Source organism: Ursus maritimus, unplaced genomic scaffold (assembly GCF_017311325.1).
Source record: "Ursus maritimus isolate PB19 unplaced genomic scaffold, ASM1731132v1 scaffold_1, whole genome shotgun sequence".
NCBI lineage: Eukaryota > Metazoa > Chordata > Mammalia > Carnivora > Ursidae > Ursus > Ursus maritimus.
The window spans coordinates 853,539-875,730 of NW_024423343.1; the positions used below are offsets into that span (position 1 = coordinate 853,539).

Here is a 22,192-nt window from a genome sequence, read left to right on the forward strand (position 1 = left end):
CCGGTTCTGGACTACCTTCCTGGCAGAGGCTGCCCCTGGCACCGCAGGAATGACTGGGGAAGTTGGGACAGACAGGTCCTACCAGTTTTAATTACTATTGCCCTGATGAAATGGTATTTGACTCCCTCCTCAAATAAGACCTTAAAAGAAGTATTCAGGGTCCCTTGAGTTCAGATGCTATGAATCTGTGCACTAGATAACTGCCATCAAACACTCAAGCAAGAGAGGTGAGAGAGGCTGGTGTGCCCGGGGCCCGAGGCAAGAGGACTGGAGGACAGCCCTGACCTCCAGCCCCCCCCCACTGCCCCCTGGGTCACTCTCTCGCCCCTTCCTTCCCTTTTCCCATGCAATGTATTTTGCAGTTAGGCCCCACCAGAGCCTAGATGTTTCCTCTAGGCTCCTCACAGTCTGGCCCCTACCTCGATCATCTCATTTCCTGTGTAGCACCTGACTTCTTGACAGACATCCTGAGCACAAATAAACTTCCTGAAGTTTAAATTCATTCTCTTGTTCTTCCTTTTGTGACATTAAAAACAGAAAAAGCTTCTAAAGATATTACTTTACACTAATATGAAAATATTAGAAAAGAGAGAACGAATTTATATATTACATATAAAATAAATAATTTGTAAAAATCACACTCATTCTAATGCCATTTAGAAAATCAGTGTTTTCTAAAATATTACATGGGTCTAAAAAGTATGACTTAAATACATATACACTTACATACAGTCACACATTTGTGTTACATTCAACTGTTTTTGCCAACATTATCAGTGCAATCTATTAGGGAATTTTTAAAATAAAAATGTTATTACTGCTGATACAGAAAAACAAACCCTATGCTAATACTATGCAATATTGCCTCCATGCCGGGCTCCCTGCATGGTGAGTGCTTGGGCCTCCCATGGCTGCCCCATGAGCTCAGGCCTCTCCACAGCCACCCTGAGAAGGGGGGGCTATGATCACCCCCACGTTTCAGATGAGGCGCTAACCCGCTGGGAGGCTAACTGGCCCCTGCCCCCAGGCAGAATGGGCAGAGGTCATCTGGGTCTGGTTTGTGTTCTACAGCATTCAGCCAGCTTTTCAGAAGAAGAATGGAAAGGCCATGCTGTATCAGAATTTTATATTAATTTTTAAAAAAATATTTATATTTTTAAAAGATTTATTTTAGAAAGCGAGAGAGACAGCGCGGGCACACATGCAGGCGGTGGGCAGAGGAACAAAGGGAGAGAAGCAGACTCCCCACTGATCACGACCCAGGGCTTAATCTCACAACTCTGAGATCATGACCTGAGCAGTAATCAAGAGTCAGACGCTTAACCCCTTAACCAACTAAGCCTCCAGGAACCCCTGCATGAGGATTTTAAAGGACAGGAGAATACCACTTTCCAAATAAAAGGAGAAACTCAGACTCACTGTTTCCAAGGATCTTAGAGTTACCAAAGCCACTCGGTCAGCTTGATGACCAGGCAAAGCCTGATCAGCAACATGGAACGTGGTGCATAATACTTGACTTTCAGAAGGTACAAGGAAATATTCTTCCAAACATTATACTTCTCACCTCGATGTCAAATATTTCCACGGTGTTGTCCAGCAGCTTCACTCGGATGTGAAGGTGCTTCTCCTGCATTCTGGCTGACGCCCGTGCCGCTGCTGCCGAGAGAGTCTGCCCAGGCTCGAGGGTGCTCACCCCCGCTGGGGCCTGGGTGCCCAAGCGTGTCCCTGGAGTCTGCAGGACTCTGTATGTTCCTTCTATTTCCCCCATTCTTCACCAGCTAACAATGAAGAGTCCTCTAAAACAAAACAAAAAACCCCCCCAAGAGTCATCAATAGTTATTTAGATATTAAAACGTAAAAAAAATGATCAGCTGCACAGGAATTCTCTGCTCTACTTTTGCAACTTCTAGAGAGTCTTAAATTATATCAGAACCAGTTAAGAGTACCTTCTACTCATACATAGATTATTCCTAAAGACAGTATTTCCTGGTGCTTCTGTGAGCCAAGCAGTGCGTCACCTCATTGAACTCACAAAACCTCATCCAACAGTGGCCTGTCCCTTTGTCTGGCTGCCTAGTCCCCTGGCGCATCCTCCCTCCACCAGCCCAGAGAGTCACTGTGCTGACCACACACTGGTAAGTGCTAGATGGTACATTTCAGCAAAGAGAAGCAGGTGCCAGACACACCAGGCAGCATACAGCTGTGCGGGGGGGTGGGGCGGCTAATGCCAAGAACAGTAGGTGAGGACAGCCAGGCTGCTCTTGGCCAGCTTTACACTCCCTGGTTCCCGAAGTGGTGTCTTACCAGGCTGGATGGGTGACGTCAGAAAGACACCAGAACCGCACATGTGGTGTGAAGAGCACTTGCCCCAGGCCAGGCCCTTCCCAGCACCACTTATCTGTCCTCACAGTGTCCTTGTTCTCCTTACCACCCACCGCCCGCTGAACGCGCGACAACACCGACGGCCCAACCAGGCACTCACGCCCTTTCCAATCCTCCATGTTGTGCCACGGGAAAGTTCGCCAGTTTTAGGCTATGAGGTTGAACAAGGCATAGTTACCTTCTATTTATGGCAAATTCCCTTAAATGTGTGTATTTGTATCTGAAAATCAATTTGAAGAAAAATATTTAACAGTAAAGCACAGTGTGGCAAAAAACAAATGCCAGACGTTTATTCAAGAAAGAATAGAGCTGCTACAAAAACTATTTTATTTCACTCACTTGCCTTTGGCAAGCCTTCTACTAATTTGTAGTAAATTTCACAGAGATTAATCGCACTAATTTCCAATTCATTCCCTTGTACGCTAACCTAACTGCTGAGTCCCCCGATCCTTTCATCTTTTTCATGCTTATTTTGTTATCAAGAAGAACCATCTCATGGGGGCGCCTGGGTGGCTCAGTCAGTGAAGCGTCTGCTGTCGGCTCAGGGCGTGATCCCAGGGTCCTGGGATCGAGCCCCCATCTGGCTCCCCGCTCCGCTAGGAGCCTGCTTCTTCCTCTCCCACTCCCCCTGCTTGTGTTCCCTCTCTTGCTGGCTATCTCTTTCTCTGTCAAAAAAATAAATAAAATCTTAAAAAAAAAAAAAAAAGAACCATCTCATGAACTTTTGTCTCTTGAATTAAGTTTAAAAGCTTCTCAGTCCCCTGCCGAGAAACCTTGACCACACACTTAAAGCTCGCCCAGCAAAGACAAGGCTCCCAGCCCACGTGAGCAAGAACTTCCACACACCTGTGATTTATCAAACAAGCAGCAAGACACAAGAAAGCTAAAATCCCCGGGGACAGCGAACTGGTAATGGAGTGAGCAAAATGACAAGGCGCTGCATGTGGTTCTGGCTAATACAGCTCCTGCCCCCCCTCTTGCACATGGAGGGACTGCCCCTCGTGGACGGGCACATGTTGGTTCACATTCGCAGGTACCCATCATCTGCGAGTTCTCTCTCCAGGTTGTATGTGCCCCGAGAGCAGGAACTGAATTCCTACTGTGAATGTTTGCTAAGTACTTAATTCATGGCACTGGCATTGAAGAACATGAACTGCCTCGTTAGGCAGTGCGCTGTACAGACGGCAGCAGCGGAAGACAAGACTGCAGTCACAAACAGAACACACTACAAGATCACTAGTGTGCGTGCCACTAATAGTAACTAGGATATAGGAGGTTCTGAGAACCGTAAGTATGGCACTTTCCATTTCAATCTCACAAATGTGAGTAGTTAATGCAAAAGTGAGGGGAGGTGAGTGAGTAAGGCTCCACAGGCGAGGTGTCTCCAATGCGCAAACAGATGAGCGTGAGTCCTTAGTCTGCTCACAGTATTTACCCAAGACTGAAGCACCAAGAGCAGGTCCTTCTGAAGCAACCACGGATGCTTTACACTGGGCACAAAAGTGATTTTTCCCCTTTAAGTAAAGCTACAATTCTGAAAATATATATATAACCAAAACATATTTTAAGAAGTCACTTCTCTTATTTATTCTATTGTATTTTCTCACTTTGGTTTTATTCTTGATAATTCTGGATGGAAAAAATTTCTTCAGGTTCTTTCTCTTCTACTATTCATTATAAGAAAGTTCTAAGCACATACTTCTAAAACAAAACAAGCAAAACTTACCCACAGTGCCCAGAGGGGCACATCTGGGTGAGCGTGCTGTAAGAAGAGCATGCAAGGAGATTCATACTAGAAAACTCGGGGGAGTGGTCCCTCTGTCTCTGGGACGGGGAACTGGGAAGGGCCCTCTGGCGTGGTCGGCATGGTTGGACCGCTTGACTGGAACCGTGTTCACTGTATTATAAACCATTAATCCATATATTTGATTTATGCAGTTTATTTGACAATAAACGTATTTAAAATACCATATTTTTGGGGTGCCTGGGTGGCTCAGATGGTTAAGCGTCTGCCTTCGGCTCAGGTCATGATCTCCAGGTCCTGGGATCGAGCCCCACGTCAGGCTCCCAGCTCAGCAGGAAGTCTGCTTCTCCCTCTGTCTCTCCCCCTGCTTGTGCTCTGTCTCTCTGTCTCAAATGAATAAACAAAATCTTTTTAAAAAAATTTTTAAATAGCATACTTTGAATTTAACATTATTTTTCTTAAGAAAAATATTAAACAAACGAAAACCACTTCTTGGTCCGTGAAAGGAGACCTGTGCATGTCCGACACCTTCTCAGCAGCAAATGGTCTTCCTGGTGATTTTCCTCTGATCCAGAGACCTCAATGTGGCTCGAGCTGAGACTCAGGGCCATGACACACTCGCACTCTGGAGGCTCATTGAGGAAATGATCCCAAGGTACCCTACTGCTGATGTTCCAAGGAAAAGCCATCTGCTACTGCATAATGGTAATGTGGCATCAATCACACATTTAGTAATTACTTGGCTTTAAATTTAAGAAATCTAGGAAAGTCAGGAACTTAACAGAAAACTGGCATGGAACCCCAGTGCCACGAGTGTTAACCCTGCTCTCAAAGTCTATCAACCTACTTTACAACAAGCAGCATAAGCAGACTCTTCAGGAGAAACACGAGGCTACTCATGCCGCAGTCACTTCTGCAGCCCAGGCTGCTTCTGCCAGCTGCCGTGGGACAAAATGAAAAGAAAAATGTACGCACTGAATGAATCTGTTTTACAGAAATTATGACCTGACAGAAATGACTTTGTTTTGCCTCATGTGCTTATAAATATTAAAGGGCAAGAAGAGTATGCAAGACAGACCAGAAGCACAGCAAGGCCACTAACAGCCCTTGACATGGGAGGTACGTGTTCTGCAGTCTGGGAGCCCTCCACGGTAGACGGGAGCCCTGCTCACTTCTCCTGCTGCCAGAGAACCTCTCCAGAAATCCAGAGGGAAGCAGTGGTGTAAAGAACCAGGGCCGTACAAGGGACTCCAGTTTATTTTCCTATCTTCCTTCCATGTGAATGAAATGCCTTGCAGTCTTCATTCCTAACAATATTTCTGTAGCTGGATACAATTTCCACTACTGACGTTTAGTGCTCCCTACTATAAACTCAGCTCCTAAACTCATTTAGTAAGGAATTTAAAAACCACCTTGTCACATACTTCCATCTTGAAGTTGGAAAAATTCAGCTCAAAAGTCTGGCAAGGCTTTGGGTGATGACATGTCAAAGCAGGGTGTAACAAAGGTGCTTCTCTGTGTGTGTGTGTGGGGGGGGTGTTGATAGTGGGAAAGGCTGTGCATAAGAGGGACATGGGCATTTGGAGATCTCTGCACCTGCAACTCGACTTTGCTGTGAACTCAACACTGCTCTGCAAAATAAAGGCTATTAAAAAAAAAAAAAAAAAAGACTGCCACGGAACACATAACTCAGAAGTGACAGAGCCAGGACTCAAGCCCAGCCTAGACTTGGCTACAAAGCCTCCTCCCTGTCTACTGGAAAATCTGGCTTCCCAGACAAAAGCACAGACCACGGTCCGCAGTAAAGGGAGTGGGCTCAAAATTGTTGTGCAAAAAAACCTCCCACCTTCCTTGAAATATTTTCAGTTGCCTCTTTCAGGAGGATCATCAAACATATGTGTATACTGACTAACTATGGAAGCAGAACATGATGCTTAATTTCACCGCATTTTTCTAAAGTACCTACAATGCACGGCAGTGTTGACAATGAGCGTTCATTCAGACAGACTTCTCACCTGGCTCCTGGGCCCTGGGCTGCACTACCTCTTCACGACAGCAGAACAAGAGATAGGTCCTTTTAGTCCCTAGCAAGCACGACTGGTACTTTTTTAAACAAGCAACTAAGTACTTCAGTCAATGTAAGGAATCAGAGAAAAAAATGTCAGAACTAGTGCTGTAAGGCAGGGGCTCAGCGAGCTGACAAGAAACGTCTGGCCAAGCGGAGGGCAGACAGGCCATCCACACCCATGTGCACACATCCTGGCTGCACAAACACATCTCTCCCCCAGAATACAGCTCCACTGTCTGCTGGAAGGCGACATGGTCGGAGCACCACAGAAACGGCATTTGGCGCTGGAAACCTGGGGAGAAGGGTGCTGCAGGACTCACTCACACACGCTGTCCCAGCAGGAGCTCCGGAATGCTGCATGACCCGTGGGAAGCCTAAGGACCGATCAGGACCTGAATCCCTGGCATCGCTGTCCCTCAAAACCGAGGAAGGACAGCCCGCACTGGCAGCAGGTGTCCACCGAGCTGGGACAGAAAGGGAGGCCCTGTGGGAAACAAGGAAGTGTACAGCAGCAGCCTGGGGGTAGAAGCTGGAAGGCCGCATACCTAGGATCTAACCCCAACTCTCACTTCCCCACTCCTGGCCCAGCTTTTATTCTGGAAAACGACAGGGGGAGAGTGCAGTCAATCACACCCTCTTCACCTAAGAATCTGTGAGTGGTGCTCTTGTTTCCAACTAAATTTACTATATTTAGTAGCCAAAAATTAAGTACCTCATAAAATCCTGTTACCCCATCTTTCCTACCTAACCATATGAAACAGAGGCCATGTGTATGTAAGAAAAGGAACACTGCCTTCAAACAAATTCAACACAATATAAACATAGATTATTGGTGCAGAGAGATGACTTTGGACATAACCAATATTTGCAAACCTTACAATTTACTTCCTAGGTTTTTAAAGGAATTGCCTTAACAATAAACAGATGTCAATAATTCAGACCATCAGGTATTCTGATTTGGTGTTAAACAAAATTCTATTGGCTGAAAAATAAAGTTATTATTATTTTTTTAAAAGTAGGCTTCATGCCCAGCTTTGAGTCCAATGTGGGGCTTGAACTCCACAACCCTGAGATCAAGACCTGAGCTGAGGTCAAGAGTCAGACGCTCAACCAACTGAGCCACCCAGGCACCCCTGAAAAATAAAATTGTTGTTGTTGTTTTTTAAGATTTTATCCATTTATTTGAGAGAGAGAGAACACAAGCAAGCTGGGTGAGAGACAGAGGGAGAAGCAGACTCCCCGCTGAGCAGGGAACCTGATGCGGGACTCCATCCCGGGACTCCAGGATCATGACCTGAGCTGAAGGCAAATACCCAACAGACTGAGTCACCCAGATGCTCTGAAAATACAGTTTTAAGAGCTGAAACAAATCTGGATAACCGATTCTCAACACATTTTTCCTTTGGTATGAAGCTGCCCAACTGAACACCAAGATCTTCACAGACAAAAAGCAGGATCTCTATGTTTCTTCTTCTTTTTTTTTTTTTTTTTAATTTTATTTATTTATTTCAGAGAGACAGGAAGAGAGAGAGAGAGAGTGCTTGCGTGCACACAAGCCCCAGGGAGGGCCAGAGGGAGAGCAGATTTCCCACTGAGCAGGGAGCTTGACATGGGATTCGATCCCAGGACTCCTTTTTTTTTTAAAAGACTTTATTTATTTGACAGAGAGAGAGAAAGAGAAGCCAGCGAGAAAGGGAACACAAGCAGGGGGAGTGGGAGAGGGAGAAGCAGGCTCCCAGCGGAGCAGGGAGCCTGATGCAGGGCTCGATCCCAGGACCCTGGGATCACGCCCTGAGCCGAAGGCAGACGCTTAACGACTGAGCCACCCAGGCACCCCACTCTCTATGCTTCTTTAGTATGAAGTGAATGAAAGAGCTGGAGTAAAAACATATGCTTTCGCTTATCTTCAAACAACAATGGAAGGATAAACCAAAGCCTACTGACGGTGGCTGCCCATGGGACAGAAGGCACTGGGGATTCCTCACTGGAGACCCCTTCTTCCAGCATGCACAGGGTTTCCTTGGGTTGACCTGGGAACCTCATGGATGTTTTACATGATTCGAAAACAACATGAAATCAGTGTCTTAGAAAAGCAAGCCCAAAACCTCAAACCAAATGAAACAAATGATCCTCCCTGTACATTAAGATGGCAGCTGACCTACAACAGGAATTAATTCAAGTGACTTTCAAACTAGTAACCTCACTACCCATCACTAGTGAAATACATCCTCAGGATTAAAAAGACTATGAGTAAAACCACAATGTGGCAAATTCTATACGAAAAATGATCTCAGTTCTTCAATAAATGGCACTAAAAAAAAGAAAGAAAGAAAGAAAAGCAGGGGGGTGGGGAGAGGAGGGGGGAGGGTGATAGAAACTGGTAAAAGATGTTGTCTGCCAAACACTCCCCATGGACCTTACTTGAATCCTGAACCAAGTATTTGTGGCACAATCAGGGAAATGTGAGCACTTCCTGGATATTAGGTAATTTTATAAGTACTGCTTCTTTCCTATATGTTGTAATGGTATTGTGTGTATATGAAGGGGAAAAGTCCCTCTCTTAGAGACACATACTAAAGTATTTATGGACAAAGAGGAATAATGCCTAGGATTTACTTTAAAATAATCAACTGAGGTAGGAATCACTGAAGGGGATAATAGCCCCCCCCCAAAAGAGAAAAAAACAATTGCCCATACGTTGATTATTTGAGCTGGTTTTGATATATGCACTTTTGTGAATGTTTCGAATTTTCCATGAATAAAAAGAAAAAGAAAAAAAGAAAGAAAAAGAGAACAAGAGATCTAGCAACAATTTTCAGGGTACGTAAGAATCCAGAAAGCCCTAGGCATAGTTCACAGGTGAGAGGAGAAGTGTGTTGTGAAATGCCGGCCCAGCCCCTTATTTTCCATGAGAAATCACAGCCCAAGAATGGAGCGGCTTGCTGAAGGCCACAGACCCAACCCATGGACACAGGCCTAGCAGCCAGTGTCCAAATTCTTTAAGACTTAAAACTAAAAACAATTTTACTTTAAAAATTGCACATCCATGCATTAAAAGTTCACTCTGTCCTATGTCACCTCCATTTTGTCAGTTACTATATTTTTCAGTTCTAAAATTTCCACTGGTTTCTTCTGTACGTCTTTTTTTGCTAACTTTCTATCTTTCCATTTGTTTCAAGAGTACCGTTACTTCTCAGGACATTTTAATAACAGTTGGTTTAAACTGTGTTTTAGTTTTTCCTGCAGCTTAAATAAAAGCCTTTTATCATCTCAGTCTCTGTGGGTAAGAAGTCTGGGTCAGTGTAAACCAGCAGAGCACTCTACTTAGGGTCTCACAAGGTCTGCGCAAAGGGACCGTGGCTGTGGGGTCTTATCTGGAAGCTCTGGAGAATGCATTTCCTGGCCCGTTCAGCTGTCTGGGTATAGGACTGAGACCCCCGTCCCTGCTGGCATCAGCAGCTGTAATATCCCATATTCCTGGAAGTAGCACCAGGGGGTGAAGGTCATGGGAGCCAAAATTCTGCTACCCCCAAGTCTCTGTCAGAGAACTGCAACACCTGTATCACCTTGGTTTTCGCCTGTCTTCTGTCTTCTGAGGTGGTGTTTTCCTGATTCTGTGTATGCTGGGAAATTTTGGATTGGATCGTGGACATTTTAATACTGTGTGTTATGAGATCCCGGATCTCGTTTAAATCCCATGGAGAATGCTGGTGTTTCTGCTTTAGCTGGGATCCAGCCACAGGCTGCGGACTCAGCCTCAACTCCATGTTCAGACGCTCCCTCCTCCCTGTGCACCATCACCCAGGGGCCAGCTTGGCTCTGAAGCTGTGGCCCAGCCCTTAGCTGAATTCCCAAAGTCCCTGGCAAGCTGTTCAGGGTCAGACCCACATGTATGCAGCTCGGTGTTGAGGCCCTAAGTTCAAAAGCAACTTCAGGGGTCACTTTGTTGAGCTCTTCCGTCTCCCCAGTCTCCCTGGAGTACTTTTCAGTTGCCTGGAGTGCCCCTTTCTCAGTCCTCCAGTCAGAAACCTGGGGCTTTAGTTACCTCTCTTCTGTGCACCTCCGCACTCTTGCCTGTGACCAAAGTACAGGAGGAGAGACAGAAAAAAGCAACTGGGGTTTCCTCTGCCTCGATCAGAGTTTCAGGCGTCTGCAGGCTCCAGGTGCCACAGCCTACTGAAGGACAGGGGAGAGGGGAGGAAAACAGCAGCCTTCTCCCATTCTCTCCTACAGCTCACAGTAGAAGGCTTCTCCTGCAGCACTCTGTTTGCACCTGGGGCCCATCTCTGGCTTTCAGATATGCTCAGACCCGACTAGGAATCCTGGAGGAAAAACCTCGCTGGTGCAGTGGTACTTCGAATTCTGGTCTTGTCCTCAGTCCTCCTGTCACTATTGACTTGTCAGAGTCCTCCAATACCGGCCTCCAGGTAGCTGTCCTGCCTTTACAACCAAGGTCAGTGGGGGACAGAGTGTGGAGTGTGCTTATTCCATCTTCCAGGAACCAGAACTTGACACCCATGCATTTCAAAACATGTTTATAGTGGTTATCTTTGGGAGAGGGAAGGAGGGTGATTTTCTTTCTTTTTCTAATGTTCTGTTTTCAAATTGCCTCCAGTGACGAGTATACATTACTTCTGAAATCAGAAGGCTTTTCTGCAGACGACTGAGTAAGTACTACCTACTTTAGCAGGTAACTGGTGGGGGTACCTACAGTATGTCACTGCTCCCCCCTTCTAGGAGAGAGCGGTAATGACTACTGTCCTTCCTCTAGAAGCTGTGCTCGTTCTTCCTTCTAAAACAGTTCAGTAAAATAAAAATATTTCTAAGCACTCTCTGGAATCGATTTCCTGTTTAGGTATTGAGACTTGCTCCCCCAACGTTCACCTTAACAACTACTACCAAAGCACTTGGGACTTTAATTATGAAGGAGACAGGAGTTAATAAAGCCAAGTAAAAGTTAATTTGTAAAATTCCGTAGTGTTGTTTCTTCCTTCCCAAACACACTCCCATTAGGTGCCAGGAGATGCACTGAGCACCCTCACCACTTGTACCCTCTACTGTGTTATCTGGCATCAAGCAAAGGGCCAGAACTGCCCCCACAAAAGCGTCATGACTCTAAAGCTATTCTGCTTCCGGCTTTTAGGCCCCTGACATGCACTGGTCCCTTCCACGGTCCTAGGAAAGGCCCTAAGCGAAGTGTGCCTATGGTTGTAGCCTTTGGTAGAATTTACAGAATACATTCTAATTGCAATCAACTAAGGCTGCTGCCTCTTTCCACTACGACATCATTCCCTTTATGTCAGGCAGCTTAGGAGGGGCTGCCGGCATTTTGGGGATGCAGCTAAGGTCACAATGGGTTGGAGACATGTTTAGTTTGGGTTTAGTGGGATGCGTTTATGTATGCAATTACTTCTTGTGCACACTTATCCCCAGCCAGCTCAGTGCAGACAGGGCTTCTAGGAACATTGACGTCATCCACCATGTCTGCCCACCAGAGGGCAGGGAACAAAGGTGCAGGGTCGGGGTTCTGTGGCAAACTGTACAGATCCGAGGGTGCCCGGCAGGGGCAGTGTGTGGGCTATGGGAAAGAACAAGGTTTGAAATATGGGGGGCCAGATGCTCATCTGTGGGAAAATTATCTTCAGACATGTTAAAACTGTAAGAGGAGAGATTAGTACCTAGTAGATAAAATTGCAGTTCTTGTCAGAAAAATAACTGTTAATGTAGTAGTATAATTATAAATGTACCATTATTTTTACTTTTTTGAATGGAATTGTACAAAATAGAATTTATCAGAATTCCTGCTTTTCTGAGATACAAATCTGCAGTTGTACTAGAAACAGCAAACACATATTATCTACAGGTGTAATCACGTTTTAAGCAACCTCACTATCAAAAAATTTTGGTCAACTATGCTACAGGGATCACTGAATGCTCTCTATTCTCTGTCTCATGAAGAGTTACATATGCTACTTTTATGCTATTTAGTAATGTTTTTACTATTAGTCAGCTTTTTCAAATGTGTAACTTTTTCTCATTCTAAATAACATTGTATTCTTTTTTTTTTTTTTTTTTAAGATTGACTGATTGATTTAGAGAGAGAGAGAGAAAGCGCACAGGAGAGAGACACCAGGGGGGAGAGGGAGAGAAAGTCCCAAGCAGACTCTGTGCTCAGAGCCCAACTCAGAGGGTCAATCTCATGACCCTGAGATCACAACCTCAGCCGAATGCCCAACCAACTCTGTCACTCAGGTGCCTCCACTGTATTCTTTTCCTTAAAGAGACTCCCTCCCTCAAATTGTATAAGCTTCAGGCCCTATAAAAGTTGGCATCTGCCCTTGCCCCAAATGAAATTTGATTAATTCATTCAAACATTTATTGAGCACCTACTCAATATGGAAAAAGTCTAAGTATGTAAGAACATGGGAGTTTATGGGCGAGAACCCTTCTTATCACAGTGGGAGAAAAAGGAAGTGTGTAAAATGGTGGTGGGTACCACTGAGAAAGGTAATTGAGACTGGCAGACAAGAATTTGGTGGGTGGCAAGAGAGGGAGAAGGCCTTCACAAGAAGGCATCTGTGTCAGGCCTAAAGACGGTCCTGGTGCATACTGCAACAGCCAGAGAGTCCCAAGGGATGGCCACTGCTAGGTGGCCACACCATGCCCACATCAGCTCATTTTATCCTCATGACCCCATCATATAGATCAAGGAACTCAGTCTCAGAAAGGTTAGTGACTTGCTGACGGTACTCAGCTCTGTGAGTGGCCTCAACCCTACACCGATTCCATGGTGTGCTGTCTCCTCTTGGTGTATTTTAGGGTCACGGAACTGATTCCCCCTGCCCACAGACTGGTGTTTTATAGTCATTATAAAAAGCAAAAATAAAAAGGTACTATAATGTAGGATGCAGTGATGTTTCCTTCTGTCCTGCAGCTGGGAGAGTCATCACTGCATCCTACATTATAGTACCTTTTTATTTTTGCTTTTTATAATGACTATAAACTAAAACACCAGTCTGTGTGTGTGTGGGGGGGAGGGAGTCAGTCCCATGACCCTAAAATAAAACTACTTATGTAACTAACATCCCTTCTCATCCTTGTCCACGTCTTCACAGATTTTACAACAGTATAATTACTGTGTACCCTAGTTTCGCCTTTTTGGGTAAGGCATATATTGACCAGATTTCCATAGATCAAACGGTTCAAATTTTGTCTGGAGGGAAGGACAGGAACAGGATTGCCAGAGCATGTTTACTGCCTGTGGAGTTCTCTGCCACACTGACAGGAATTGCATGTCAGAGTTTGTTTTCAAAACTGGGATTCCAAAATGAAAATCTTTACCATATACTGCTAGTTGCTCTCCAAAAAGATTAGACCAATTTACAGAATCACCACCAAGGTAACGATCCCCAGAAACCCACCAAACACTGGGCTTTATCATGTTAAGTTTTGTGTAAGTCTCACATTTTTGACTCCCTGTTGCCAAGGTAAGACCTGGAGTAGACCAGTACACTACAGTCCCCTGGTGCTCAGGACACTCAGGTCTCAGAGCACCATCCAAGTGACCTCAGCTGGACACTCAACTTTACAGTGGGCTCTCCTGCACGCTTACCGCCACTGCTGCGTGTAGGACACTCACGCTGAAGACGCACCGAGTGAGAGGGGCAGGTGGTAAGCTGATAAGAAAGTGGGCAAAGGAAAAGCAGGAACAACACTGAAAAGGTAAGCAGCAGAAAGAGAACTGTCATTGTCTGACTACTGAGGAGGTACTGAGGTGACCAAAAGCCAGAATGTGTGGACAGAGGGAATTACCCACTCATCAGTCTTCACTTTGTCAATCAGGTCCTGTATTTCCCTCAAAGCAGTCTAACCCTGCTTAAATACCGCCTACTTCGGGCGCCTGGGGGGCGCAGTCGTTAAGCGTCTGCCTTCGGCTCAGGCGTGATCCCAGCGTTCTGGGATCGAGCCCCACATCAGGCTCCTGTGCTAGTAGCCTGCTTCTTCCTCTCCCACTCCCCTTGCTTGTGTTCCCTCTCTCGCTGGCTGTCTCTGTCAAATAAATAAAACAAAATCTTTAAAAAAAAAAAAATACTGCCTACTTCTCTCTACTGTCTACTCAGGTTATTTCTTCCACCTGATGATATAATGGCTAATGTTAATTAAGCACTTGCTGTGTGCCAGACACCTTACAAACAGCTCATCTATAGACACGTAGTCCTCACAACTACCATATGAAGCAGCTAAATTTTAACCCCATTTTATCAATAAGGAATAGAGACAAATGAATATATCACATACACTTCCTTTTTTGGGAAATGAATTAGTACAGAAGGACCCTGAAGTCTACTCTGAAAGGATGGTCAAGCATATAAACGTGCCAGCAAACTTCTGTATTTGGGGAAACTGCACGTCAGCATCTAGTCCAGACGGCTCAGTGCAAACTGCGCAGGGAGAAATCTGCAATAAGGCACCGGCACAGAAGCGGCATGGCCAGGACGTGATCCTAAACCGGTCTTTCCACTCCCTCTGCTTTCACGCAGGGCTGTGCGACCTAGCCAGGTCTCCTCGGCAGATTGGGAGAACCAAATAAAATCATCGGCATGAAGCATTTCACAACTCTTAACACAGAATTCTCTCTTTTGGTGTACAGGAACTCACACATTTCAAACAGCAGATGCAGCAAATTAAAATATTTGGTATACAAGCAAAGGTTACTCCATGTCTGCCTACTCAAATGTCTTGTCCCATCTCTCTGGCAGAGAGAAAATCTGTGTCGTCTGTCCGAACGTAGTCTGCACAAAACCAACACTCTAATGCAATGCCACCTGATGGCTCTCAAACACATCCACAATGGTCCGGCCAAAACTATCTCACCGAAACAAACACACGAAGACAGAAAAACCACCCTTCACAGATTTAGCCCTAGGTTTTAAATCTTTCCATCCTCTCCTTACACTGTGTACTGACATTATTTCCTTCAACACATGATCACATTTCTGTTCTTCCCAGACATTACTGACTAGCACATGAGAGGCACTGGAGGCTGTGGCCACCAGCATAAGCGGAAAAAGTGCTTGTGTGATGCACTGGGCCATATTCTGGTCCCCGTTTTCCTTTGGAGGCCTCCCCCATGCCTTAGGAATATTTCTAGACCTTAGTGGACTAAAAATATTAGCACCTAACACCTCGTTCCCACCTTTAAGCTACAATAGAAATAAAGGCCAAGAAGGGCGTGGTCACAACCAGCCTGAGCTTTCACCTGTGGCTCCGCGTGGGCCTCCATGCGGGACGCTGCCCTGGGCCAACACTCCAGGGCCTCCACGCAGGACCCTTCCGGAACCCCCGCCGGACCTCCACGCGGGACGGCCCCCGGGCCGAACCTCCCCCCGGGGCGACCCCCGCCCCGACCCCGGGCCTCCACGCAGGACCCTCCCCCGGGCCTCCACTCGGGACGCCCCCCGGGCCGACCCCACCCCCCGCCCCCGGGCCTCCATGCAGGACCCTCTCCGGGCCGCCCCTGGGCCTCCACGCGGCCCCGGCGGCGGGCTCCGCACTCGCGGGCCCTCCTCGCACCCCGCCCGCCGATTGGAAGGCCTCCGGAGCCCGGCCGCGGACTTCGCCGGTGGACCACCGTCCTGAGGCGCCTGGCCGCCACGGGCCTCAGTGCCATTCCGGCCTCGGCCCGCCGCCCCCGCGCTCCCGCCCGCCCGCGGTCCCGCGTGCTCGCGGCCCTGCGTCCTCACCGGCCGGCCAGGCCCGCACAGTCGCCCGCTGCGGCCTCCCGGCTGCACCAGCTCCGCCCGCTCCGCCCGCTCCGCCCGCTCACGACCGCCGCGCCCGACTGCCCGCGGGTCGCCTCCGCGCCTCAAGCTCCGCCCCGCGCCGCGCGCCCCGCCTGGGCCCGCCCCCGCCTCCGCGGACGCGCCGCCGATTGGCCTGCGGAGCTCTAGGGCGGGGCCTCTACGTCCCGAGCCTGGCAGCGCGACGCAGAGTTCTGATTAGTGAATGGACAGGGAGAAGGCGGGGCGAGAGAGGAGCGGCGGAATCGGCTGCCAATCAGCAGAGAATCGCCTTGTGAGGCGGTGCTCGGTCCTGGGCGGGGCCTCAGCTCGGGAGGCTGGCTTCAGCCCTGGGCGGGGCGTCAGCTCGCTGGGCCGGGGGCGGTTCCGGGCGCGGCTCCTTCTCTCCCGGCTCCCGCCCAGCCTGCAGTCCAGCCTGCCGCCCAACTCTCCCCTGTTGCAGTCCTGGGGCCGCCCGGACCATGGCCTAAGGCCACTGACGGCCCAACAAGGCTGTGCTGCGGTGGAGACTGGCCGCGCGGGGGAGGCCCACGGTCCTCTCGGCCTTGTGGTCTCCCCTTTAGCCTCACGACTCCCACCCGGGAATGGAAACGTGACTCTAGGCCCTGGGCCTCCCAGGCCCGCGACTACCAGGGGCACACACCTTCTTCTAAAGGTTCAGTGAACTCCTAGGCATCCTTCAAGATTCTGCCCAACTTGCCCCCAAGGGGGTAAGTGTGGGATCGACCTGGGCTCTTCCTTGAGGGGACCCCCTCCTAGTTTCACCTCCTGACCTTGGCCAGACCCGTCAGGTTCAAGAGCTCAAGAACTGACCCTCCCCACAGGGTAGCCTCAGGGTCTGAGGCTTAGCAGGGAGCCAGTCGGGCAGGCACATGGTGACAGCGGCTCAGCCTTGCGGAGAGGACCCTCCACCTCCTGCCCCCATGTTCCCCATCACTCCCTTGAGGCCTTTCCTCTAACTGGTCCCCAGCCCCATCAGGGTCCAGCGGCCCATCTTCACTGCCCCCAGGGTGGCACACGTCTCAGAGGTGGACCCCCCCCCCCAAAAAAAAGGTGCGGAGGGCCAGTAGGAGAGCCTGGTCAGAGGGGCGGGGGACTCCCTGGAGGCTGCAGGGCCTCTGCTGGCGTCCAACAGGAGAGTCCAGGGTTTGAGACAGGAAGGTGGTTCAGGAAGCACTGGCAGGTCCTCGGGTGCTCAGTGGTGGGGGGGCAGCCAAAAGGCCGTCCAGCCACCCAGACCAGGCTTGCAGTCCAGGTGTAAACAATGTCCTCTAGTAAGCCGTAGCGCTCTCCATAGCCGTCTCTTCTTAGAAATATTTAGAATAGAATTTCCTAGATCTCTTCCAATTGTTTATATTTCTATTTAGTAGTTACTGCTACAGTGAATGAGATCCCTTTTCCTGCTCCATTTTCTAACTCGTGAGTAGACATCACCGAACTCTTACTAGTGCTCATTTTTAGCACACATTCTCTCACTTTAAGTAGATGGTCAGATCACCTGTCATTAATCACTCCCTAGTCTTTATGCCTCTTTCTTCTGGGCTGGGATCGCCAATACAAAGTTGGGTACTGGTGCAAATAATTCTTCCTGATTTTATGCACAGACGTTCTGCAGGGCTTTGAACCTGTCCCAGAAGACTTCACACCTTCATAAAAAACCAATAATAACTCTTCACTTAATAGCCAAACAATAGTGCTTTATTCATAAAAGGTTAGTTTCAATGGATACAAAACTGTGTAAAATAAGTTTTCAAAATACACTTCTATAGGTAAAGATTATCTCTTAGTGAAAGCAATTATCTCTAAGTGAAAGTATTTATTTAGATTTGGGCAGCAAAACAAAGGGGGATGTAAAGTGAGACAGTGTAGTCCACCCACCCCGCACAGCCCTTATCAGGTGGTGGCTGGCCCTAGTAGTTTGACACAAACATACAGAGGCCTGCAGCCACGACGACACATGTGACCCCAGCTCCACCTTTTAAACAGATTTTACTAGTGTACTTAATGCCAAAATAACCCAGATAGCTGGCCTTTCACGGAGGTGCTCTAAAGTCACTGAACACTTCACACTTTCTCCTGGTAAGAACTTTGTACAACTGTACGTGAACCCAAGGCTTGTGAATAGTCACCATTATGCAACAGTGAAAAGACAAAGTTCTTGAGAACACCTGATTACTGTCTATAGCCTGCCTCTGTGACTACCTGTTTCAACCCCATCACTTTGTTTTGTCTGGCCCAAGCAAACACTCTTCCCATCCTCAGGGGAAGCGTTTTCTGCATCTCTGCCCCTCCTGTTAGAGCAAAATGAAAACAAAGAGCCAACACCTGCTCCCTCCAGGTGTCCTTTCACCCGTCACTTTCTGGGGCCCACTTTCCCAATGTCAGTAAAAATGTTGAAAAAAGCAAGCCCCAGAGCCCCTCAGTGCCCCTTGGAGGAAGGGAAGGACCAAGGCCACAGAGCACAGAAAAATGATCTGACTAGTGGCGTCCACCAGTCAGGCCACGGTGCAGATTTGAAATGTCCTTCAGTCTCACCAGACACACTGGGAAGTTTGTAGTACACATAACGAAGGATGTGACAGTGGCTGAAAATGGACAACAGTCTGCACATAAAAAAATGATCGCTGCTATTTGCCTCCTTTCAGGAAACTATCAATAATTTGAGAACCAGTTAAAGGAAAGCCAAATCAGGAAAACCTGGTTGGCATTCAGGCAGCATGGGGCCACGAGCGTGCAGGGCCTAGGACAGGCCTGGGTTTAGAGGGCTACCCCCAAAGGACCTTGATTCTCACTGCTCAGGCAGATCTTATAAACCTGTAGTTATAGAAAGCACACTAGAGTGCCATATAAAAATATAAAAAGGCTGGTTTCTAAATATATCATTTATTAATTTTCCTTAAAAAAGTAACTTTGCATGGTAGTTGATTAAAAATCGTTTACTGGCTCTCTCTGCATGGCTAAGAATCGCTGCTGTAATAGGAAAACCGGAGCTCAGTCCGCAGCGGAGTATAACCAGTAGCACTGGGGACACTACAACACGTGGCTTGTGGCAGGTCTGGGCAGCGCAGCTTAAAAAATGACCTAGCATCAGAATCCAAAGACTTCTTAAAATTTGCCCCCTAATTGCCTGTTTTTAAAAGAGCTATTTTAGTATATACGTATCATATTAGATAATAATTCTATTGTTTTACTTGGTAAAAAAAAAAAGTAAATGTGCAGATGAATTAACAATATTGAATTATAGCAGCAAAACTGGTTTTAGGTGTTGTGCTCAAAGCCAAGTGAAGCAAGGGAGAATCTCCATCTTGGTGACCTGGTAGATAAACGCCCTGTAGACGCCAGCTCATCTTTCCGTATCACTGGGTCCAAGCAGCTAGCACCCAGGCACGTGCTGGCTGAGTCTGAATGTTCCAGAAAGGAAATCGAGAGTGCTCAACAATTAGTCAGGCCAGCCAAATCAAAGAAATTCAATGTTAGTTATACATACTGACTGATCCTGGAAATGAGTCCAACATTAGTGGTTAGTTAAGGTGGAAGAAAAATGAAAATGGAAGGTTCACCTCACAAAATATAAAGTATAACATAGCAACGACATACAAATGTTAAAAGTACTTCATACAAAACACATCAGAAGTTTAAAAAAAAATTAAGTTCTCAGGCACAGGTACTGTAAAATGTGGATGGGCACCCCTCCAATAATCTCTCGGAAACACGCAGCTGTAGTACTTGTGCGGAATGTTCTCTGTATCTTGCGAAGTGTTTTCTGGAAAAACAGAACAGAACATATTTAAATGAAAGCGGTGCAACACTCACTGCTATGACCAGTAACAGCATCGTTTTCTGTAAAACGAAGGGCACAAACTGAGCAGAAGGTTGGCTCCCGAGACCAGAGTTAACTAAATCAAAACATCTCTTGGGAACCAGAAGCACCGCCAAATTGCAGAGTATGAAAAAATATAAATTAGTTGTATATACCCAAAGGAGATTCTACCTAATTTCATAAATTTTTAAAATTTAGAGAAGCAGCAAGATCAGAGAAAATGAGCAAACATCTGTCACCCCGTCCTGCCTCAAGTGAGCCCCACCCCTCAGAAGTCCCGTTGCTTTCTAATACAGCAGCTTTCCGCATCAGGTGTCAAACCCACTCGTGCAGACTCAGCCTCATGGGGTCGGGAGTGCTGACACTTCAGCAGTTACAGGAGTACAAGCAAATAACTTCAAACCCTGCCACACCACAGGATCCTCATCGGGGCCGTGGACTCAGCGCACACGCTGGGGACTGTTCTAGGGCGACAACACGCTGCTGACAGTAAACCACCAACTCTGGCCCAGGTGGGGGGTTTCTGTGGACATTTTCGCTCCAGTAACTGGTTACACCGAACACTTGTATTTGTGCACTTCATATGTATTTTGAAACCTTTCCCCATGAGCCACAAGGGCAGGGGTGTTGTTTTGGTGGCCAGTGCTCCCACACACCCTGCAGGTCCTTCCTCTATCACCTGTGCGTCTGCCATGGAGGACTCCTGGTAGACGTCCCAGGCTCGGGGCTCCTTGCCTTCTGTCTCGTCAATCCTGCCCTGTGTCAGCTAAGCCTCAGCTCACTCGTGTCCCCGCATCACCTCCTCTTGTCAAGAACATTCTCCTGCGTCTACAATCAGGCCCCCACCTGTAGTGGACTCCGGACCTGCACCCCTAGTTTCCCGTCCCCAGCTCTGTGCCTGTGGCCAGCACCAACTCAGTCTGCCTAGCCCCAGGCATCTCTCTTCCAGGGAGCCGTGTGCCTCTGCCCCAACCGCACGTAGCTGCTTCCTCCTCTGGCCTGTATTTGACTTCACCTCTCCGTCCTTCCTCTACAAGGTGATGACAGCAGGCACCCAGATAGCTCTGAATGCCCACCTGTCCACAGGGCAGACGGGAGTAGACATCTGTTTTCTCCCAGTCCCGGGTCCCTGATGTCTGCAGATTCCCTTCCAATAGGGAGGCCAGAGCACAGCGGGCCAAACATCTACATGACTCACTGATTGCCATGGGGCAGAGCAGAGCTGTGGCAAAGAGTCGGAAGTCAGCAGTCCCCCTTGAGGTCCCTGGCCCACCAGGCATAATCTGTTTTAATAACACTTTCAAAACTCTCTTTGAAGAGATGTTTTCAGCTGTAATAAGTTTCTAATTGCATGACTAATAAAGGTTACTTTAATATTTAATTTGTCTTCATAATTATATTTGTAAGCTCAGAAAAACGGAAAGTCTTTACTAGACAGGCAGAGCTGAGGAGAAGCTTCCATTTTTTAGAGGCTGCCTGGTCTCCTCGAATGCCAGCAAAAGAGTTAAGCACAAGAGCTTCAAAACGCAAGACACGAGGAAGACAAGAGGGAACCGCCTGTCACGACGCTTAGGTTGAGGCGTCTGAAGGCGCATCCGACCTCTCGGCTTTACCTCACACGTGGTGCCCATGGAGCCCGCCGTCGCCGTCCCCACCCTGCATCTGCAGCTGCATCTGCGCCTGCATCCTTGCGATCATCTCCTGCATACGGCGAAGCTACGGGCACAGGACATAGGGACATGTCACTGGTTCTCAAGGTCCCACCTTCCCTGGACACTCTTTATGGCTGTTGTGTGATTCCTAAAATCTCAACTTCCACGCTTTCCCCAAAACGCAACAAGGAGTTAACACACAAAAACCCTTACAAATCAGTAAAAGAGCAACTCAATAAAAAACTAAGCAAATGATAAAATGCAATTCTGGTAGGAAACAGAAATTAGCAGCAAACTGAAGAGTTAAGAAAGACAACAGAAGGTGCTTTTTAACCTAAACGGTGGGAAAGAGGCTGCCGCTACCAGGTGGGGAGTGGGCTGGGAACTTCTCGAGGCAGCAAGGCCCCTGCTGCTCACGAGGCGGATGGGCCTCCCCCGCCACTCTCAGCAGTTTCCACCACTACGGTTTCCACTGGTTTAGAGAGGCTTCTAGCACGTTATTATGAAATATTTACCCGAATTTTCTTCAAGTAACTTTGCAGTCATGCTTTTAACATGTAAGTACTTTAATCCATATTGAATTAATTTGTCCAAAGAAGTGAGTTTTATTTCTGTTTCCAAAAGGCTGGCCTGTTTGAGGATTTCCTGGATACACTTGGATTCGCCTGGATTCCACAGCTCTAACAGACCCCAACGCCACTTCTACCAGACACCTTCCCATACTTC

The 22,192-nt window shown here is 47.6% G+C and overlaps 3 protein-coding genes across 6 annotated transcripts in view; 1 reads left to right on the top strand and 2 right to left on the bottom strand.

Annotated features, from left to right (window-relative positions):
• Window positions 1–16,061, bottom strand: part of FARP2 (FERM, ARH/RhoGEF and pleckstrin domain protein 2) — a 105,804-nt gene extending 89,743 nt beyond the window's left edge. For 2 of the 3 annotated variants that reach the window (XM_040637999.1, XM_040637989.1), the window contains exons 1-2: window positions 15,938–16,061; window positions 1,565–1,796 (exon numbers count right to left, since the gene is read on the bottom strand). In XM_040637999.1, coding sequence (XP_040493933.1) covers window positions 1,565–1,768 — 204 coding nt within the window. In that variant the 5' untranslated portion in view covers window positions 1,769–1,796; window positions 15,938–16,061. Of the gene's footprint in view, window positions 1–1,564; window positions 1,797–4,350; window positions 4,403–15,937 lie in introns of those variants that run through there. The other variant, XM_040637993.1, reaches the window with a different exon arrangement.
• Window positions 15,476–16,144, top strand: LOC121104013 (proline-rich protein 2-like). The gene has a single exon (XM_040636300.1). The coding sequence runs from the start codon at window positions 15,476–15,478 to the stop codon at window positions 16,142–16,144; it is 669 nt and encodes a 222-aa protein (XP_040492234.1).
• Window positions 16,145–17,670: 1,526 nt separating this feature from the next.
• The window catches only part of SEPTIN2 (septin 2), a 32,016-nt gene continuing 27,494 nt past the window's right edge, over window positions 17,671–22,192 (bottom strand). For both annotated transcript variants that reach the window (XM_040638032.1, XM_040638039.1), the window contains exons 12-13: window positions 21,428–21,530; window positions 17,671–19,757 (exon numbers count right to left, since the gene is read on the bottom strand). In XM_040638032.1, coding sequence (XP_040493966.1) covers window positions 21,429–21,530 — 102 coding nt within the window. In that variant the 3' untranslated portion in view covers window positions 17,671–19,757; window position 21,428. The remainder of the gene's footprint in view (window positions 19,758–21,427; window positions 21,531–22,192) is intronic.